Here is a 20,971-nt window from a genome sequence, read left to right as displayed (position 1 = left end):
TGAGAGAAAGCTTTTTAGTTTGAATCTATCCCAGTGGTTGATTCTAGCTTTTATTTCTTGTGCTATGGGAGTCCTGTTAAGGAAGTCTGGTCCTAGACCAACAAGGTGAAGATTTGGACCTACTTTTTCTTCTATAATCTGCAGGGTCTCTGGTCTGATTCCGAGGTCCTTAATCCATTTTGAGTTTAGTTTCGTGCATGGTGAGAGATATGGGTTTAGTTTCATTCTGTTGCATATGGATTTCCAATTCTCCCAGCACCATTTGTTGAAGAGGCTATCTTTTCTCCATTGCATATTTTTGGCACCTTTGTCTAGTATGAGAAAATTGTATTTATTTGGGTTTGTGTCCGTGTCCTCTATTCTGTACCATTGATCTACCTTTCTATTGGCCCTTATAGATATAAACTTCCATCTTAAAACTGTCTTAATATATCCCAGAGATTCTGGTATGTTGTATTTCTATTCTCATGTGATTATAAGAATTGGTTAACTTATCCCAATTTCTTTGATATCCATTCATCATTCAAAAGTGTATTTTTTTCAATCTCCATGCATTTGTGTAGTTTCTATTGCTGTTGATTTTTAATTTCAATCCATTATGATCTAATAAGATATCAAAATTATTTCAGTTTTTTTTTTTATTTGCTAAGACTTGTCTTTGTGGTCTAATATGTTATCTACTTTGCAGAAAGTTGCATGAGCTGCTAAAAGATAAGTATATTCAGCTGTTATTGAATGAAATATTCTGTTGATGTCTTAAAAGCATTTAATCTAAAATAAATTTAACTTTGTAGAATTTATGTCCATTTTTTTATTTGCCTGGATGATCTATCAGTGAGAGTGGTTTATTAAAGTCACCCACTATTATTGTCCATAGGTTCCTTTAGGTGAAGAAGTACTTACTTTATGAAGTTGGGTGTACCAATATGTTCAGGGCATTTTTATTTTTATTTTTTACTCTGTTTATACATGAGAGCAGAATGCATTTTGATTCATTGTACACAAATGGGTACAATTTTCATTTCTCTGATTGGACATGATATAGAGTCACACCATTCGTGTAATCATACATGTACATAGGGTAATGATGTTTGTCTCATTCCACCATACTTCTTTCCCCCTTCCCCATCCTTCTCTCATTTTCTGCTACACAATCCAAAGTTCCTCCATTCTACCCTAAACCCCTCCCTGCCCCTGTTATGTATCAGCATCCATTTTTCAGAGAAAACATTCTGGTTTTCTGGGATTGGCTTATTTCACTTAACATGATATTCTCCAACTCCATCCATTTATCTGCAAATGCCATAATTTTGTTCTTCTTTATGGCTGAATAATATTCCATTCTGTGTGTGTGTGTGTGTGTGTGTGTGTGTGTGTATCACAGTTGCTTTATTCATTAATCTAATGAAAAGCATCTAGGTTGGTTCTACAATCTAGCTATTGTGAATTGAGCTGCTATAAACATTGATGTGGCTGCATCACTGTAGTATGTTGATTTTAAGTACTTTGGGTATAAATGAGGAGTGAGATAGCTGGATCAAATGGAGGGTCCATTCCAAGTTTTCTGAGGAATTTCCATACTGGTTTCCAGAGTGGATACACCGATTTGCAGTCCCACCAGCAATGTAGGAGTGTACCTTTTTCCCCCACATCCTTGCCAACATCTATTGTTTCTTGTATTCTTGGTAATAGCCATTCTAGTTGGAGTAAGATGAAATTTTAGGTAGTTTAAATTTGCATTTCTTTAATTAGTAGAGATGTGAACATTTTTTTCATATATTTATTGACTGATTATATATCTCCTTCTGTGAAGTGTCTGCTCAGTTCCTTAGCCCATTTATTGACTAGGTTCTTTGTATTTTTGGTAGCAAGTTTTCTTAGTTCTTTATAAATTCTGGAGATCAGTGCTCTATATGAAGTGTGTGTGGCAAAGATTTTCTTCCACTCTGTAGGCTCTCTCTTCATATTATTGATTGTTTCCTTTGCTGAGAAAAAGCTTTTTAGTTTGAATCCAATTATTGATTCCTGCTTTTATTTCTTGCATTTTGGGCGTCTTGTTAAGGAAGTACAGTCTTAAGCCAACATGATAAAGATTTGGGCCTACTTTTTCTTCTATTTGGTGCAGAGTCTCTGGTCTAATTTCTATGTCCTCGATCCATTTTGAATTGAGTTTTGTGCAGGGTGAGAGATAGGGGTTTCATTTCATTTTTCTGCATATGGATTTCCAGTTTTCCCAGCACCATTTGTTGAAGAGGCTATCTTTTCTCCACTGTAGGTTTTTGGCACCTTTGTCTAGTATGAGATGACTGTATGTATGTGGGTTTGTCTGTGTCCTCTATTCTGTACCACTGGTCTACCTGTCTATTTTGGTGCCCATACCATGCTGTTTTGTTACTATTTCTCTGTAGTATAGTTGAAGGTCTGGTATTGTAGTACCTCCTGCTTCACATTTCCTGTTAAGGATCACTGCTTATTCTGGGTCTCCTAGTATTCCGAATGAGTTTCATGATTTCTTTCTTTCTATGAGGTACATCATTGGGATTTTAATTGGAATTGCATTGAATCTGCATAGCACTTTTGGGAATATGGCCATTTTGACAATATTAATTCTGCCTATCTGAGAACATGGGAGATCTTTCCGTCATCTAAGTTTTCTTTAATTTCTTTCTTTAGTGTTCTCTAGTTTTCACTGTAGAGGTCTTTCGCTTTTGTTAGAATGATTCCCAAGTATTTTATTTTATATATATTTTTTGAGGCTTATTGTAAATGGGGTAGTTTTCCTAATTTCTCTTTCAGAGGATTCATCACTTGTGAACCAACAGAAATGCATTAGATTTATGAGGTGGCTTTCATATGCTGCTACTTTGCTGAATTCATTTATTAGTTCTAGAAGTTTTCTGGTAGAAATTTTTGGATCCTCCAAATATAGAATCATGCCATTGTCAAACAGTGATAGTTTAAATGAGTTCTTCTTTTCCTATTCCTATCCCTTTAATTTCTTTGGTCTATCTAATTTTTCAAGCTAAAGTTTCAAGGATGATCTTGAATAGAAGTAGTAAAAGAGGGTATCCCTGTCTTGTTCCAGTTTTTGGGGGGGAATCTTTCAGTTTCTCTTCATTTATACTGATGTTGGCCTTGGGTTTAGCATAGTCTTTACAATGTTGAGGTATGTTCCTACTATCCCTATTTTTTCTAGTGTTTTGAGCATGAAGGGAGGGCAGCATTTTATCAAATGCTTTTTTTTTTTTTTTTTTTTGCATCTACTGAAATAATCATGTGATTCTTAAGTTTAAGCCTATTGATGTGGTGAATTACATTTATAGATTTCTGGATGTTGAATCAACCTTGCATCCCTGGGATGAAACCCACTTGATCATGGTGCACTATCTTTTTAATACATTTTTTATGTGATTTGTAGGGCACCTATTTTTATAATCATATCTTCCTGTTGGTTAGTTCCCTTTAGCAATGTATAGTGAAATGCTTTGTCTAATTTTTTTAGATGTGTGATATTAAGGATTGAACTTAGGGCCTAGCACATTGTAGGCAAGTACTCTATCACTGTGCAAAACTCATAGTTATTTGTATTTTATTTTGACAGAGTGAATCTCATTAAGTTTCCCAGGTTGACCATAAAGTTGTGATCTTCCTATCTTAGTCTCCCAAGTATCTAGTACTACAGATGTGTATCACCATATCCAGTCTTGTCCTTTCTGACTGAAGTTGACTTGAACTCTACTTTTCAATTCCATATGCATAGAATGTTGTCCTTCCATTCTTTTACTTTCAGTCTGTGAATGTCTATGCTAATTAGGGGGCCTTCTTTTTTAAACCAATATGCTAATTAATCTACGTCTTTTTTAAAACTTTTTTTTAGTTGTCAATGGACCTTTATTTATTTATATGTGGTGCTGAGAATGGAACCCAGTGCCTCACACATGATAGGCAAGTGCTATACCACTGAGCCAGAACCCCAACCCCTAATCTATGTCTTTTAATTGGAGAATTCAGTGTTATTATAGGGAAGTGTGTACTACTTACTGTCTTTTTAAATTATTTTTAATGTGTACCTAAATCCTAATTCCCATTTTCATATCTACTCTTCTAATGAGATTTATTCTCCCACACTTCTCTTGGTTATTTTTATCCTTGTCTGTTTATGGGTTCCTATGTCTTCTGAAACACTGACTTAGTGATCATTAATTCCTTTAGTTTATCTTGGAACACATTTATTTCCTCTTCAATTGTGAAGTTTACTTTTGCTGCATATAGCAACCTACATTGGCAGTTTCTTTCTTTTTTTCCCCCCAGAGTTTGACAATATCATTGTATGCCCTCCTGGTCTTTAGCATTTCTTCCCAGAAATCTAATATTACTCTGATGGGTTTGTCTTTATAAATGACTTGACATTTCTAACAGCTTTTAAAATCCTTTCTTTGTTCTAAGTTTTTGGTAGTTTAAATATAATATGTTGTGGAGAAGTTCTTTTCTGGTCATGTCTATTTAGAGTTCTAAATGTCTCCAGTACCTGCATGTCTATGTCATTTCCAAGACTGGGGAGGCTTCCTGACATTACTTCACTGAATAAGTTTTCTATGTAATTATCTTCCATGTCCACTTCTTCCTCCAGGGCCTATGAAACTTAAATTTAGTTTCTTATTGTTGTCTCAGAGCTTGTGTATATTCTGTTCAAAGTTTTTTCTTTGTTACTATCAGCTAAATTCTGATTTTCTCTTCTATCATTGCTTCTGAAGCGATTTTTCCAACTTTGTCTCTTTTGGTCTTTTCCTTTGTGTCACCTCTAAACCCCCTGCATAGGGGCCAGTTCAAAACTCTCTATTCTAGTAACCAAAGTCTCTGAGCCTCTACAAGTCTCTGTCAGTCTATTACTGGATCTCAGTCTTTTCCCTCAGTCACTCGACTCACTGCATATCTGTTCTCCAGTTATTGTGATTCTGAACTGCAGAAAAACTGGAATTTATGGCCTGCGTCTTCTCAGCCAACCTCTCCTACTGCATTCTCCCATTTTTCAAATTTAGTAGTACAGATGATCATCTTTACTTCCATAGCTACAAGAAGCAATTACCTTTTTCATCTTTTAATACAGTTCCACAGTCTTTGTATTAGTATCTTCTTAAATGGGAAATAATGACTTTGAATCAATCACCAAACAAAGTGTCAACTGGGAGACTATTCCTTGATAAATGGGAGTTTGTTGCTTCTCTAATCCTCAGTTATGTTCAATAAAATTTATTTTAAGATCTTACTGTCATTTATTATCATTACCATTTATAAAATCTCTATTTTTAGAAGGCAAGTATTGAGAGATACTGCATTTCAAATTGATTTCAAATTTTTTTGCCACAGAAATGAGTTTTGTAAGGAAGGTATGAACAGTCTTTAGAGAATTTAAGAACAATGAGGCAAGACATAAGAATGGAGTCTTGAGGAGAGAAAAGGAATGAGATAAAATTGGTAATACACCATAGTAACAGGATAAAGTACACAGGATACTCTGAAAAAGGGCCCCAAAATTGGCAGTCAAGGCAAATTTCTAATCAGAAGGATAATCCAGAGTTGAAATTTATACAAATAACAAAATAAAGTATGAGAACAAGGTAATTTCCCAGTGAAAAAAATACTGATGCTGTAAAACAGCTTAAAAATTGAAATGACAACAAAGTCCCAAGACTTCAAATATTTCAGTAGAAATCACTTACCTCATCATAATAAACTCTCAGTTCTGCTCTTTTAGATTTCAAGTCCCAGAATACTACAGTACCATTTTCATAACCTATTAGCAGCTGAAAAACATTAAAACAATCATTTTCTTAATTTTGACATTAATATTATTTTGGCTCAAATAAAGAATGATGTTAATACAATAAAGAAAAATCATACCACATAACACAATCGTACTTATAATTATATAATACTAATTTTCTAGAACTTCACTATGTTTCCTACCTTTAAAAACATTTTCACCACAAAGATATATTTGAGGAAACAGAAATACTTATGCTGGCCTGTACATTAACAATATGCATATATTTTGAAACAGCACAAGATACTTCATAAATAGGTATAATTTTATGTGCCAAATTTAAAAACTGAAAAATAAAGCATGGCAAATAACTTTACTTCCATATAAATATTTATCAATGAATTTTGCTTCATTCTAAGAGGAAATGAGTATATAAATATATGTGATACAATATAAAAATCAGTATGAAAATTGGAAGAAAAATGGTATAGAAAATGAAGATGAAATGGTACGATTAATGATTTGATAAATGAAAAAATGTCAAAATTAGATTTGTACTTACATAAGTATTTCTTAAATTCATAAGAAATCACATGTACCATACTTTAATATTTGAACTTCAGAACAATTCTTTTACATACCAGAGAAAATGATGAATAATAAGACCATTTTCTATTGAGTGTATAAGACTATGCTAAAGAAGATTTGATAGTTTAAAAAGTTTGGAAAATATCACTTAAGCAAAAAAAAGACTAAAACAATTCTTCCAAATTAGAGCCTTAATATCAAATAGTCTTATTCTAAAACACTATTATATTTTCAAAGTAAATATCTGAAAAACAAATGTTACTTTGTCTATAAGACAGCAATAATAATTATAATATGTAAAATATTAAGCATCAAAATAGCAAAAATTACTGAGATAACTGTAAGATTATGATACGGGAAATATTGCATTAAATTCACTTAGAGAATTAATGAAGAGAAAAGAGCCCCAGACATTAAGGAAACATCAGACAAGATTACTCTATAATCATGAGGGATCAAGATCAAAGAAGACTTCTCTGCAATCATACCTGACCACATTGAAACATCAAGTTATAAATCATTTATGTATCATTTTTTAAAGTCTTTTACAACAGAATATAAATACCATAAAGGCAAAGAAGTAGAGTTATTTGTTCACTATTATATCATTAGGACCTAGAACTCTGAAGAAAATAGGTATTTGATAAAATTAATTATTAAGTATCAAAGAATCAAATTTAGATATTATATTCTAACCACAGTTAAGTAAAATGAGAAGTCACTGAGGAAAATATTTTGGAAATAAAAAACATATCTAAATAATTAATGAACATTTTTATACATAAGTGATGAATCTTCAGAAAGAGAAATTAGGAAAACTACCCCATTCACAATAGCCTCGAAAAAAATAAAATACTTGGGAATCAATCTCACAAAAGAGGTGACAGACCTCTACAATGAGAACTATACAACACTAAAGAAAGAAATTAAAGAACACCTTAGAAGATGGAAAGATCTTCCATGTTCTTGGATAGGAAGAATTAATATTGTCAAAATGGCCATACTACCTAAAGTGCTATATAAATTCAATGCAATTCCAATTAAAATCCCAATGATGTACCTTACAGAAATAGAGCAAGCAATTATGAAATTCATCTGGAAGAATAAGAAACCCAGAATAGCTAAAGCAATCCTTAGCAGGAAGAGTGAAACAGGGGGTATTGCAATACCAGATCTTCAACTCTACTACAAAGCAATAGTAACAAAAATGTCATGGTATTGGTACCAAAATAGAAAGGTAGATCAATGGTACAGAATAGAGGACACGGACACAAACCCAAATAAATACAATTTTCTCATACTAGACAAAGGGGCCAAAAATATGCAATGGAGAAAAGATAGCCTCTTCAACAAATGGTGCTGGGAGAATTGGAAATCCTTATGTAACAGAATGAAACTAAACCCATATCTCTCACCATGCACGAAACTAAACTCAAAATGGATTAAGGACCTCGGAATCAGACCAGAGACCCTGCAGATTATAGAAGAAAAAGTAGGTCCAAATCTTTACCTTGTTGGTCTAGGATCAGACTTCCTTAACAGGACTCCCATAGCACAAGAAATAAAAGCTAGAATCAACCACTGGGATAGATTCAAACTAAAAAGCTTTCTCTCAGCAAAGGAAACTATCAGCAATGCGAAGAAGGAGCCTACAGAGTGGGAGAATATCTTTCCCAATCATACTTCAGATAGAGCACTAATCTCCAGAATCTATAAAGAACTCAAAAAACTCTACTCCAAGAATTCAAATAATCCAGTTGACAAATGGGCCAAGGAAATGAACAGACACTTCACAGAAGAAGATCTACAAGCAATCAACAAACATATGGAAAAATGTTCAACATCTCTAGTAATAAGAGAAATGCAAATCAAAACCACCCTAAGATTCCATCTCACCCCAATTAGAATGGTGATTATCAAGAATACAAGCAACAACAGGTGTTGGCGAGGATGTGGGGAGAAAGGTACACTCATACACTGCTGGTGGGGCTGCAAATTAGTGCAGCCACTCTGGAAAGCAGTGTGGAGATTCCTTAGAAAACTTGGAATGGACCCTCCATTTGACCCAGCTATCCCACTCCTTGGCCTATACCCAAAGGACTTAAAATCAGCATACTACAGAGATACAGCCACATCAATGTTCATAGCTGCTCAATTCACAATAGCCAGACTGTGGAACCAACCTAGATGCCCTTCAATTGATGAGTGGATAAAGAAGCTGTGGTATATATATATACAATGGAATATTACTCAGCCATAAAGAATGATAAAATGATGGCATTTGCAGGCAAATGGATGAAATTGGAGATTATGCGAAGTGAGAGAAGCCAATCTCAAAAAGCCAAAGGACGAATGATATCGCTAATAAGTGGATGATGACACATAATGGGGGGAGGGAAGGGTTAGTGTTAGGGTTAGGGTTAGGGTTAGGGAGGGGGGCAAGTATGGAGGAAGGAAGCACTGTATAGAGGGAAAAGAGGGGTGGGAGGGGTGGGGGGAAGGGAAAAAATAACAAAATAAATCAAACAACATTATGTAAATTTATGATTACACAAATGGTACGCCTTTACGCCATGTACAAACAGAGAAGCAACATGTATCCCATTTGTTTACAATAAAAAATAAATAAAATGCAAAATAGGAAAAAAAAATAATTAATGAGCAAAGAAATCATTAATAAAATGTACAAAATAAAACTAAACAAAAATGTCTCACATTGAAACTTATGGAATACAGATGAATCTTACTGAAATTTGTAGTTTTATAAACAGACATGAAAATAAAACTTTAAACTTTTATAATATTTATTTGACTTTAAAGTCAAGAGAGTAAACTTCAGAAATAAGAAAAAAATGAAACATTTAATCCAAGATCAAAGGATGCCTTTTATTTATTCAAATATACTTTTATATCCTACATGAAGTTTCCAAGTGCTCTACATATTTATTTTCTTAACTTGATACTTAGTTATTTTGATGTTTTCATTGCTATTTTATAAGAGCTATTCTCTTCGTTGTCTTTTCTAAAAGGCTATAATCTATAGAGTTAAATTTGAGTATGCAATCTTCTCACTTTTATTTTAATGTTTATTTTATTTTTTCATGTTTTTATTCATGTATTATATAGTGTGGTTCATTTTGACATAATCATGAATGAAATAAGTGAAAAAATGTTGAACCTCCTTAGTAATCACGGAAATGCAAATCAAAACTACAATGAGAATTCATCTCACTCTATTAGAATGCCAATCATCAGGAATACAAACAATAATAATTAATGTGGATCTTCTTAGTCATTCTAGGCATAATTTCATAATTATCTAAAATAGAGATAATTTTACTCTTCCTTTTCAATTTTTATACCTCTAAGTGTTTGTATTAGTCTAACTGCTTTGTTCAAATATCCTTCAGTGCCTTCAGTGTTAAAAATAGTGGAGAGGTGAGCCTCTTTCTTCTTAGTGCCTATAGTTTTTCCTCATTAAATAAGATCTTAAATTCTGAAAACAAAGGGGGTTATGAATTAATTCATTTTTATAAATTTATTTGACCAGTAATAGAGGCTTAATTTTAAAATATTTTACTGTGTATTCATACCCTTGTATACCCATGTAACTACCTATGTCAAAAAATAAAAGAAATTGAAAAAAAATACAAGCCTTTCAGAACCCTATTTCATACACTTACAAGGTCAATATCTTCTCTCTTCTCTAAAATTAACCAATGTCCTGATTTTTAACATTATAGGTTACTGTTAAGTTTTTGAATTTTATTTAAGAATTATGCATTACATATTTTTTGTCTTGCTTCTATTTCTATTTTAGTTGTTGTAGTTCATAGAATTTCACTACTCAAACAGTATTCCATTGTTTAGCTATAACAGTACCACAAGTAATGTATTCATTTTACAATCAATGTAATAATGTTGAATGAACAAACTTATACATGTATTTTGGTGAATATGTGTATGCACTCTACCAGGTATATACTGGTCCATAGGTTATGAACACATTTAACAGATGTTATCAAGCAGTTTTCCAAAGTGGTTAAACCAGCTTTCATTTCCACAAGCTACATATGAGGGTTCCAAGTCCTTCGAATCTTCTTGAATTACTTATATTGTCAACATTTTGTACAATGTTTAATAGAAGAGATACATAGTAGGCAACTTTGTCTCATTTCTGATTAGCAGGAAAACTTTTATTTATTCACCATTAAGGAGGACATTTTCATTGCATTGGGTAAATTAGCAAAGTTCAGAGTCATGAAGGTTCTTTTGCTAGAATACCAAGAGATTTTTATCCTGAAAGAAGTTGAATTTTATTAAATGCTTCTTAGATATCTATTTTTATTGTCATATATTTTGTCCTAATTTCTGTTAAAATGTGAATTAAATTGATTTTAAAAATCTAAACCAACTACATTCTTTTTAAAATATTTTTTTTCTAGTTGTCAATGGACCTTTATTTATATGCGGTGCTGAGAATTAAATCCAGTGCATCACACATGCTAGGCAAGCACTCTACCACTGAACTACAACCCCAGCCCTAAAATGCTAAACCAACTACATTCCTCGAATGAACAAAAATTCTTTATGATCTTGTGTGCCTTCTTATTCATTCTTGATCAGACTTGCCACAGACACACCAATTTTGTTTTCAAAGAATCAAGTTTCATTCTTGCTAACATATTACATTTTGTTTTCTATTAGTTTAATATCTGCTCTTGTTTTTTTAATTAGGGCTCTTCAGATAAACCAAATCAATAGGATATATTTCTACACATAAAGATTTATTATCAGGAATTGGCTCACGTGATTACAGAGGCTGACAAATCCCAAGATCTGCAGGGTGAGTTGGCAAGCTGAAGACCCAGGAAAACTGATGTTGTTCCAGTCTGAATCTGAAGGCCTGAGAACCAGGAAAATTGATGGTGAAGTTATGGTCTGAAGACCAGCAGACTCAAGTACCAGGAAGAGTTGGTGTTTCAGTTAACAGTCCCAAAGGCAGGTAAAAGCTGATGTCTCAGTTCCAAAGCAGTCAGGCAGGAAGACTCTCTCTTCCTCAGGAGAGGCTCAGGCTTTTTGTTTGATTCAAGCCTTCATTCAATTGATGGAACCCATCCACATTATGAAGGACAATTTGCTTTTCTCAGTCTATAGATTTAATATTAACTTTGTCCAACACCATCCTCATAGAAACATTCAGAGTAGTGTCTGACCAAATATCTGAGTACCCCAGGTCCAATGTAGTCGATGACATAAATTAAATAGTCACATCTCTGGTATCTTTCTTCTACTTTCTTTGGGTTTAATTCACTCTATTTTTAACTTCTTGGGTTGGATACTAAGATCATAGATTTTTCAGCTTTTCTCCCGTTTTAATAAATGAAAGAAAAGCTATAAATAGTTCGCTAGCCATAGTTCTAATTACACTCTAAGTTTGATATGCCATGTTTTTATTGTAATTTAGTTTAAAATATATTGCAATTTCTGTACTGATTTCTTCTTTAATATAAGAGCTATTGAGAAGTATGGTGCTCAATCACTAGTCATTTGAGGGATTTCCCATTTATCTTTTTCTTATAATCTTACTAAACTCTCTTGTTATAGAATATATTACATATTATTTTAATCTTCTGAAATTTGTTGACATATATTTTATGATTCAGCAAATATAAACCTTTGGCAAATACTCTGTGTGTACCTGACAATAATATGTACTCTTTAAGGGTTGGGTATAAGTTTATTAATCAGGTGGTTCAAATTTTTGTTATTCTCACTACTTGTCTTTGCTTGTTTTCTCAGTAACTGGGAGAAATGTATTAAAATTTCCAGCCGCAATTGTGAATTTAAATATTTTTCATTTTAATTTATAGTTTACCTTGTATTTTTTAGCTCTATCAAATTATACACACAAAAACACACACCAAGGAATCTTGCAAAGTGAAAAGATGGCTCAAATTTGTACAATTTTCAGGTAACATGGTACTATGTGAAGAAAGCACTACCTATACATTATAATGCTATGTCATTAGTCATATACAAATTTAGTATTATTTCTCCTGCTGAATTATTCTCCCAGTTTATTTTCCTTCTATGGAGAAGGGGGAGAAAAGGAATGGCTAGCAATTTGTTCTTATACCAGTTTCCTACTCTATTTAACTTATATATAATACATTTACTTATCATTCTTTTAGTGCTCCTACAAGGATAGAAAATTTTCCCATAACTTATCAAAGTGTGATTTAAACTAATACTTTTGCTACTTTCTGGAATTTGTAAGTAATATATTTTTCAGGGTTCTTCACAGAGAAATAGTCAATATGATGGTGTGTGTGATGGGAACTGGCTCATACAGTTATGGAGGAAAAGTTCCACAAAAGGTCATCTGCAAAGAAACAGGATTGAATTCAGTCTGCGTCTGAAGGTCCGAGAATCAGAGGAGGGAGTAGCATTGATAGAAGACCAAGTCTGAAGGCTTGTGAACTTTGAGTTCTGATGTTCACGAGCAGGCTACACCAGCTCCAGAAGAGAGTAAATTCACATTCCCTTTTTGTCTACCCACTTGGAGAGGGTCAAGCTAATTCAAATGTTAATATTTTCTTGAAACGATCTAGATGCACTCAAATAATGCTTTATCAGTAAGCTGGGTATTATTTAACTAGTCAATTTAACACATAATTATCACTAGAGCCTTGGAAGTTAAATTCAATAAACTTCAACCTAACTTTTTTACCTATTTTCTCTTGTATTTTAATTCTCAATATATTACATTCCCTGAAGTCATTGTCATTATTTATTACAAAATATTGCCTCAGTTTAACCCATGTTTGTGAGTTTTTATCCCTTGCCTCATCTCTGTTCTTATATAATGGATAAATTTCATTTTCTTTCAGAAGTCTTTTAGTTTTTTCCTTAGTGCATACTTGCTATACAGGAATTGTCACAAATTCCATTTGTTGAAGGCAATGAATTTGATATGTTTTTAAAAATATTTTTGTATAGAATTCTGTACAGGCAGTTGCTGTTTTCCCTAGCCCCTTAACAATATCAACTCTCTTATCCTCATTTCGTATTTTTATATTGAGATATCTGCTGTGAGACTTTTTGCTCCCCCCGCCGCCATGCTCTGACTGCTTTGTAGATTATTCTCTTTGATGTGCCCAAGAGGAATTTATATTATGCCTACTTTGAATCTGTAATTCATCTTGATTTACAGTATCTCATCGGTTATGGAAAGTATCATTCATTAGTTCTTCACATATTGTTACTGTCATATTTTCTCTTTTCTTCTGTATAACAAATTAGTCAAATATTTGTCCAGTTATCTTTTCATTTGTTTATAATCAGTTATTTTAATCTTTATTTTCTACTTCTCTGGCAAAATTCTCCATCATTTAGAGTTTACATTTCAATCACAGTTAAAATTGTGTTTTATAACTGTAATTCAAATCCCTTGTTGGTCTATATCTACTTTCTGTTTATTCTATTAGTTTCTCGTCAATTCTAGTCCTTGTGTCCACCATGTTATTTGTTTCTGTCACACAGTTAGGCTAAAAAGATCAATTTAATCCCCCAAAAGGTCTGAAACAATGTTAACAAGGATTTCTGGCTGGCTTTCTTTTTATCCCATCATCTTCCTGGTCCATGAAACTGTGGAACACTCTACTTAGCCTCCCACTAGTCTCTTAGCCACTGTTATTTCAAAAAGGAAAGGTGATGTCAAATGTTTAGTCATTTTATGGAGCATTCAGGAATATTTTCAAAAAATAATGTCTAGATTTCCTAGTTCTTCCAGTGGGAGGATAATTGGAAACAAGGTAATCTGCCATTATCAGGAGTAGAAATATCATGGGTGTTAAACTTTAATTTGAAGATTTTTTTTCAGCATTAATAGAATGATCATATTTGTCCTTAGATCTATTATTAACACATTTTCTAATAGTACCCATTCTTGCATGCCTGGAACAAAACACCATTTGTCATAATGTATTATTATTTTTTAATGTACTATTGGATTCTGCCTTCTAATATTTTATTTAAGAATTTTCCATTGATATTTTATTTTACTGTAGTGAGTACACAACATAAGATCTACTCTTAACAAATTTTTAAGTACACAATACCTTTTTATTAAATATAGATACAATGTTGAACAGATTTCTGGAGCTTATTCATCTTGTTTGACTGAACTTTAAGTTCATTGATTAAATCTCCATTATTGCCTCCCCAGGCCCTGTCAAACATTACAGTCTCGTAGTCTCTGAATTTGACTGTTTTAGATACCTTATATAAGTTGAATTGTGCAGTATTTGTCTATGACTAGGTTATTTCACTTGACATAATATCCTCAAGATTCATCCACGTTGTCACACATTGCAGAATTTCCCTTCTTTAAAGGTGAAGAGTGTTATACTGTATGCACATACCACATTTTCTTTGCTTCTTTGTCAATGGCCAGTTAGGCTGTTCCCACATCTTGGTTACTATGTATAGTGTTACAGTGAACATAGAAATACATACCTCTTTGAGATCCTGATTTCAATTATTTTGGAATATAGCTCTAGAAGTAGAATTGCTGGATCATATTTTTAAAAATTTCAAAAATTTAAAATTTTTGAGGAGCCTCCATACTATAGTACTGGAACAGTTTTGCAAGTGTGTACAAGGAATTCAGTTTTTTCCATATCCAACAGTTGTCTTTTTTATTTTTAAGTACTATGATGACATATGTGAGCTAGTATCTCATTTGTGGCTTTTATGTGCATTTCTCTAATGATCATCGGCATTCAGAAATTTTTTTCATATACCTGTTGATCATTTGCATGCCTATTTTGGTGAAATATCTGTTCAAGTTTTATCTCCATTTTTAAATCAGGTTATCAAAGCTTTTTTTATTATTGAGTTGTTGGAGGTTTTTCAAAATATACTTTGGAGAATAATCCTCTATCAGATATATGGTTGCAAAAACTTTTCCCATTCTGTCTGTTGCCTTTTCTTACTCTAGTGAATTGTTTTCTTCATAATACAGAAGTTTTTAATTTGATGTAGTCCTACTATTCATCTTTTATTTTCTGTACTTCTGGTATCATAGTCATGAAGTTATTGCCAAGATCAATGTCATGAAACTTTACCCACAGGAGTTTTACAGCTTAAGGTCATGTTTAAGTCCTGATTCTTGAGTATGAGTTGAAGGTCCAATTATATTATTTTACATGTTGATATTCAGTTTTTCCAATCCATTTGTTGAACAACTCTACTGTGAATTCTTTGCACTATCAATCTCACTTAGTCACAGTGCATGATCCTTTTAATATGCTGTTGGTTTCAATTTGCTATGTTGTTGAGGATTTTTGCATCTATATTCCTCCTAGGTACTCACCTGCAGTTTTATTTTCTTGTGTTTTATTCCACCTTGTATGTCAGAAGTAATGTCGACTCCTTTAAGTAAGAATGATAGTGTTTCCTTTTTTTCAATTTTGGGAAAAGTTTAAGAAATACTGGTATTAAGTCTTCCTTAAATGCTTGGTACAATTCGTAGTGAAGCTATCTCGTCTGGATCTTTGTTAGGAAGTTTTGGTTACTGACACAATTTCCATATTAGTTACAGATAAGTTCAAACCTTTATTTCTTCATGATCTGTTCTGGTAGATAGTATGTTTCTAGTAATTTATCAATTTCTTCTAGATTATAGTTTGTTGGTATATAGTTGTTCATAGTCGTCTCTCATGATCCTTTTTATTTCTTTGGCATCAGTTAAAAATCCTTTCATTTTTGATTTTATATGAGCATTCTCTTTTTTCTTACTCTAGCTAAAGGTTTTGCTATTTTATTGATATTTTTAGAAAATCAACTCAGTTTTGATTTTTTTTTCTATTAATTCACTTATTTCCATTCTAATCTTTACTTCCCTCTTTCTGCTACATTTTTACTTAAGTTTGCTTCTCTTATTCTGCTCCTTGAAGTAAAGTTAGTTAGGTTGTTTGGACATCAACCTTATTTTTTAATATAGGCATTTATGGCTAGAACTTCCTTCCTGTGCTGTTTTTGCTGCATCTCATAGTTTTTGATATAGTGTTTTGTCTTTTGTCACAGGAATTTTCTAATTTCCTTTTTGATTTCCCATTGAGCCAATAATTGTTTCAAAGCATGTTTCCATATATTTATGAATTCTAAGGTTTCTATTATTGATTTCTAGTTTTATTTCATTGTCGTCTGAAAGGATACTAGTATGATTTCAATCTTCTTAAATCTGTTAAGACTTGTGGTCTAACATGTTCTCCATCTTTGTACTTGAGAAGAATACGTATGCTGCTGATGTTGGATGAAAAGTTCTCTATATATCTATTAAGTCCCTTTGATCTATAGTGATATTCAAGTCCTTTCTTTCCTTGACCTTCTATCTGGATAATCTGCCCATTACTGAAAGTGGGTTAACTGAAGTTTCCTACAAATATATTGCCATTTCTTTCTTCCCCTCACTTCTGTCAATGTGTGTTTTGTTTATTAGGCACTTTGGTATTAGATACATGTATATTTATACTTATTATTTTCCAGGAAGATAGGCTCAGTTATCATATATAATATCCTTTTTTTTTTCACTTAAAGTCTATGTTGTCTCGCTAGTCTTTTGGTTACCATCTGCATGGATTACTATTTGCATGATATATCTTTTCTCATTCTTTCACTTTTGCCTTTGTCCCTTTAAATTTGAAATGAGTTCCTTTCAGATAGTGGGGTCCTATATTTTTTTTTAGTTTATGCAGCCACTCTATGTCTTTTAATTGGGAAGTTCAATTCATTTCCAATCATTTATAGGGAAGAATTTATTATTACCATCTTGTTAATTGTTTTCTGTTTGTTTTGTAGTACCTTGTTTTTTTTTCTATGGATATGCTTTTATTCCATTTTTTCTTTTGTGTAACTTCTGTAGGCATTCTTTGTGCATATGGCTATCTCAGGGGTTAATTAAATATCACTTTTTTAAGCAGATAGTAACTTAGGTTCAACAGTATTCAAAAACTCTACATTTTAATTTCCCCTCCCACAAAACACATTTTACAGTTGTTTCATCACAATTTTCATCTATTCATATTGTGAATCTTATACTGTTTTAAAATTATAGCTATTTTTGATATTTTTTAACTTTTATATTAGTCTTAAGGGATTTACCTACCACCACTACAGTAATTTTCATTGGTATCCATTTACCCTTATCAATGGATTTCATTGTTTCTTCTGCTATCCTGTTGCTACTTAGCATCCTTCTGTTTCAACTTGAAAAACTTCTTAGCATTTCTTATAAACTTCCTCAGCTTTTGTTTGGGAAAAGCTTTTGCTCTCTGTCATTTTTGAAGAGCAGTATGATATTCTTTGTTGCCTTGGTTTCTGTTTGTTTTTCAGCTTTCCACACATTGAAATATATCTTTCCACTTCCCTCTGGCTTGAAATTTTTCTGCTGGAAAAATCAGATAACCTTATGAGGATTCCTTCATATATTCCTTCATATATGCTTTTTTTCTGGTTGCTTTCAAAATTCTCTTTAATTTTTGACAATTTGGAAAATGTGTCTCAGAACAGACTTCAAATTTCTTTGATTTGATGACCTCTGACCTTTTGGATCTGGACATCTAGTGTCCTACCCAAATTTGGGAGATTTATAGTAATTATTTCTTTGAAAAAGCTTTTTGATTATTTCATCTCCTTCTGAACCTTCTATGATATTCATATTGGTCCATTTGATGTTATCCCAAATCTCTTAAAGCCTACTATTTTTCATTATTTTTTCTTTTTTGCGCCTCTAAATTATTACCAGTGACCCATTTTTGAGTTCTGTGATCCTTTCTTCTACCTTATCTAGTCTTCTGTTGACTTCTCTCATGAATTTTTTCAGTTTAGTTATTTTCTTCAGTTCATGATTTGTTTGGTACTCTTACATATTTTACCTTTGTTGAAACTCTCATTTTGTTCATGCATTGTTTTCTTGATTCAATTAGAATCTTTCTGAGAGTACTTAGCTGACAGGTAAGTAAAATAAATCTGTTTCATTAGAGCTGGTCTCAGAATTATATTGTTATTCTGGGAGAGTTTTGCCACATTCTTTACTTCCCTTTAAACTCTATGTTGGTGTCTGACACTAAACAAGACAAGCTCATCTCCCAGGTTCCCCTAATGGCTTCCCATAGGAGAAGTCCCTCACCATCAGCTTTATGAAAACCCTGAAGGCCTTTACCAATTCTATCCCTTCCCAAGAAGAAGCAGGCAGCTGTGGTTTCTGTTTGTTCTCTCTATGCTGAGCCAGTTGGTATAGCTATGACATCTATCAGTCTAAACCACCACCTTAGTTCTCCCTACAAAGCCAGATTGTGCCAGACTCATCAGTTATTTAAGTCAGGTAGGATAAATACTAGTTATTTTGGTATTCCCAGAGAATTTGAGAATCGAACACAGAGATCAATTCCTTCCACTACAAGAGGCAAGCTAAGAGCTGGGATTTTTTTTTTTTTTTTTCACCTGCTCTCTCTGGGATAATCAAGAGAGAATAAGTGGTGTTTACCAATCAGAATTGCTATCTGCATTCTCTCCTGGACTAATAAATATTATGTCAGACACATCAGTGATTCAAGACTGCTAAGACAAAACCCAGTCTTCTGGAGATCCACTTGGAAAAACTGAGGTGCCAATATATGATCAAAGCCCTTCCATCCCTTGGGTGAAACTGAGGACTACGAATCTCTTCTTTGTCATAGAGTACTGCATATAGTGGAATGTCTGGTGAAAGGGTATACTGAATTTCCTTACTGGTTTTGGTGACGGATTTTATGTTCTCTGAGGATGCAGAAACTTTTCAACTAGTTTCTTATTTTTTACAAAGAGATCAATACATCAACTGTGGTTGTATCAGTCTGTGAGGAGAAAGAAGGCCCAGACTTTCTACTCTGCCATCTTTTTTTTTTAATTTTTTTTTTTTTTTTTAGTTGTAGATGGACACAATAGCTTTATTTGACTTACTCATCTTTATGTGGTGCTGAGGATCAACCCAGGACTTCACATGTGCTAGGCAAGTTCTCTACCACTGAGTTACAGTCCCAGTCCTCTATTCTGCCATCTTGATGACATTCCTTCTCCATTAACATTAAATCCAAAATCGTCTCTTTGTGCATCTTCTATAAGATTGTCACTTTTATAAAAGCTTCATAGAAAAATTGTACATTTTCTTTCTTGAAACTGTTTTTGAAACAAGGTTTGGTGAACATTTTCTGTAATGGAACAGACAACCTTTTAAGCTTTCCAACTACATAATCTCCAATGAAACTTTATTTAGAACAAGAGCAGGTCAGACTTATCCCACGGGCTATAGTTTAGCAATGACTGTTTTTGTATAGTTATATAGCCCTTGGATTATCCAGTATTTGAAATTTTAGCAAATTTCCTTTGCAAAGCCCTCTGGCTCTGGTGTTTTGGCATCAGAGTAATATTTTACCTAGTGTTTTAGTCAGCTTTTTCATAGATGTGACTGAAAGACCTGACCAGAACAATTTCAAAGGAGGAAAGGTTAACTTGAGGGCTCACAGTTTCAGAGGTCTTAGTCCATAGAAAGCCGGCTTCATTCCTTGGGGCCTGAAGTGAGGCTGAACGTCATGGTGGAGTGTATGGCAGAGGGAACCAGCTCATACCAGATCAGGAAGCAGAGAGAGATCTCCACTTGCCAGATACAAATACATATCCTAAAGCCATGCCCCTATTCCCACCTCCTCCAACCACACCTACCACTTCAATTATCACTTAGTTAATCCCTATCAAGGATTATTCACTGATTGGGTTAGGACTCTTGAAACCCAATCACTTCTCTGAACTTCTTGAACTTCTTAGGGAACACCTCGCATCCAAACCATAACATTCCACCTCTGGTCCCCAAAAGCTCAGAGCCATCTCAGAATGCAAAATACATTTTGTCCATTTCCAAATGTCCCCATAGTCTCAATGGTTTTGAGATTGCTCAAAGTTTAAGTCCAAAGTCTTCTCTGAGGCTCAAGGCAATCTCGCATTGTGACCTCCTATAAAATTAAAAGCAATTAATAAGTATCCAATATATAAAGGTACAGAGTAAACATTTTCATTCACAAAATTAGAGGCAGGGTAAAAAGGGATAGGACAAAAGCAAGACTGAAATCCAGCTGGGCAAACAAGTTCTGTAGCTCTATATCCGGCATCTAGGGCACATGGCATCTTGATGTTCTCTCCAATGGGCATGTGTAGCTCTACTCCTGTGGCTTTGTTTATTGAAGCTCAAGTAGGCTTTCTGTTACCTGTCTCTGCTCAATTCCTGCAGCTTTCCTAGGACAATGTCCCATATTATCAACATTTCTTTTTTTTTAATGGCATTTCTTAATGTTGGGGGTCTCCACCGCACCTTTGGTTTCCTCCTACATCTCCACACATTGAATTCTCAGGGGGTGCCCACAGGGACTCCAACCCTGCTGCATTTTTCCTGGCCTCCCAGGTCTTCCTTTGAAATCTTGGTGGAAGCCTCCAAGAACCCCTAACTCTAGCATCCTGCATTCCTGCAGAGACAGCACCATGTGATTGATGCCGAGTTCTGCCGTCATCTCCAGCAATAGT

The 20,971-nt window shown here is 33.5% G+C and overlaps 1 protein-coding gene across 13 annotated transcripts in view; it reads right to left on the bottom strand.

The window, feature by feature from the left end:
- Positions 1–20,971, bottom strand: part of STXBP5L (syntaxin binding protein 5L) — a 452,269-nt gene that overhangs the window by 202,852 nt on the left and 228,446 nt on the right. For all 13 annotated transcript variants that reach the window (XM_079155274.1, XM_079155277.1, XM_079155276.1 and 10 more), the window contains one exon: positions 5,721–5,804. In XM_079155274.1, coding sequence (XP_079011400.1) covers positions 5,721–5,804 — 84 coding nt within the window. The remainder of the gene's footprint in view (positions 1–5,720; positions 5,805–20,971) is intronic.

This window comes from Sciurus vulgaris (genome assembly GCF_902686455.1).
Source record: "Sciurus vulgaris genome assembly, chromosome: 10".
NCBI classification, from domain to species: domain Eukaryota; kingdom Metazoa; phylum Chordata; class Mammalia; order Rodentia; family Sciuridae; genus Sciurus; species Sciurus vulgaris.
Note: the sequence above shows the minus strand (reverse complement) of the source record. Positions and strands in the feature narration are given on the sequence as shown.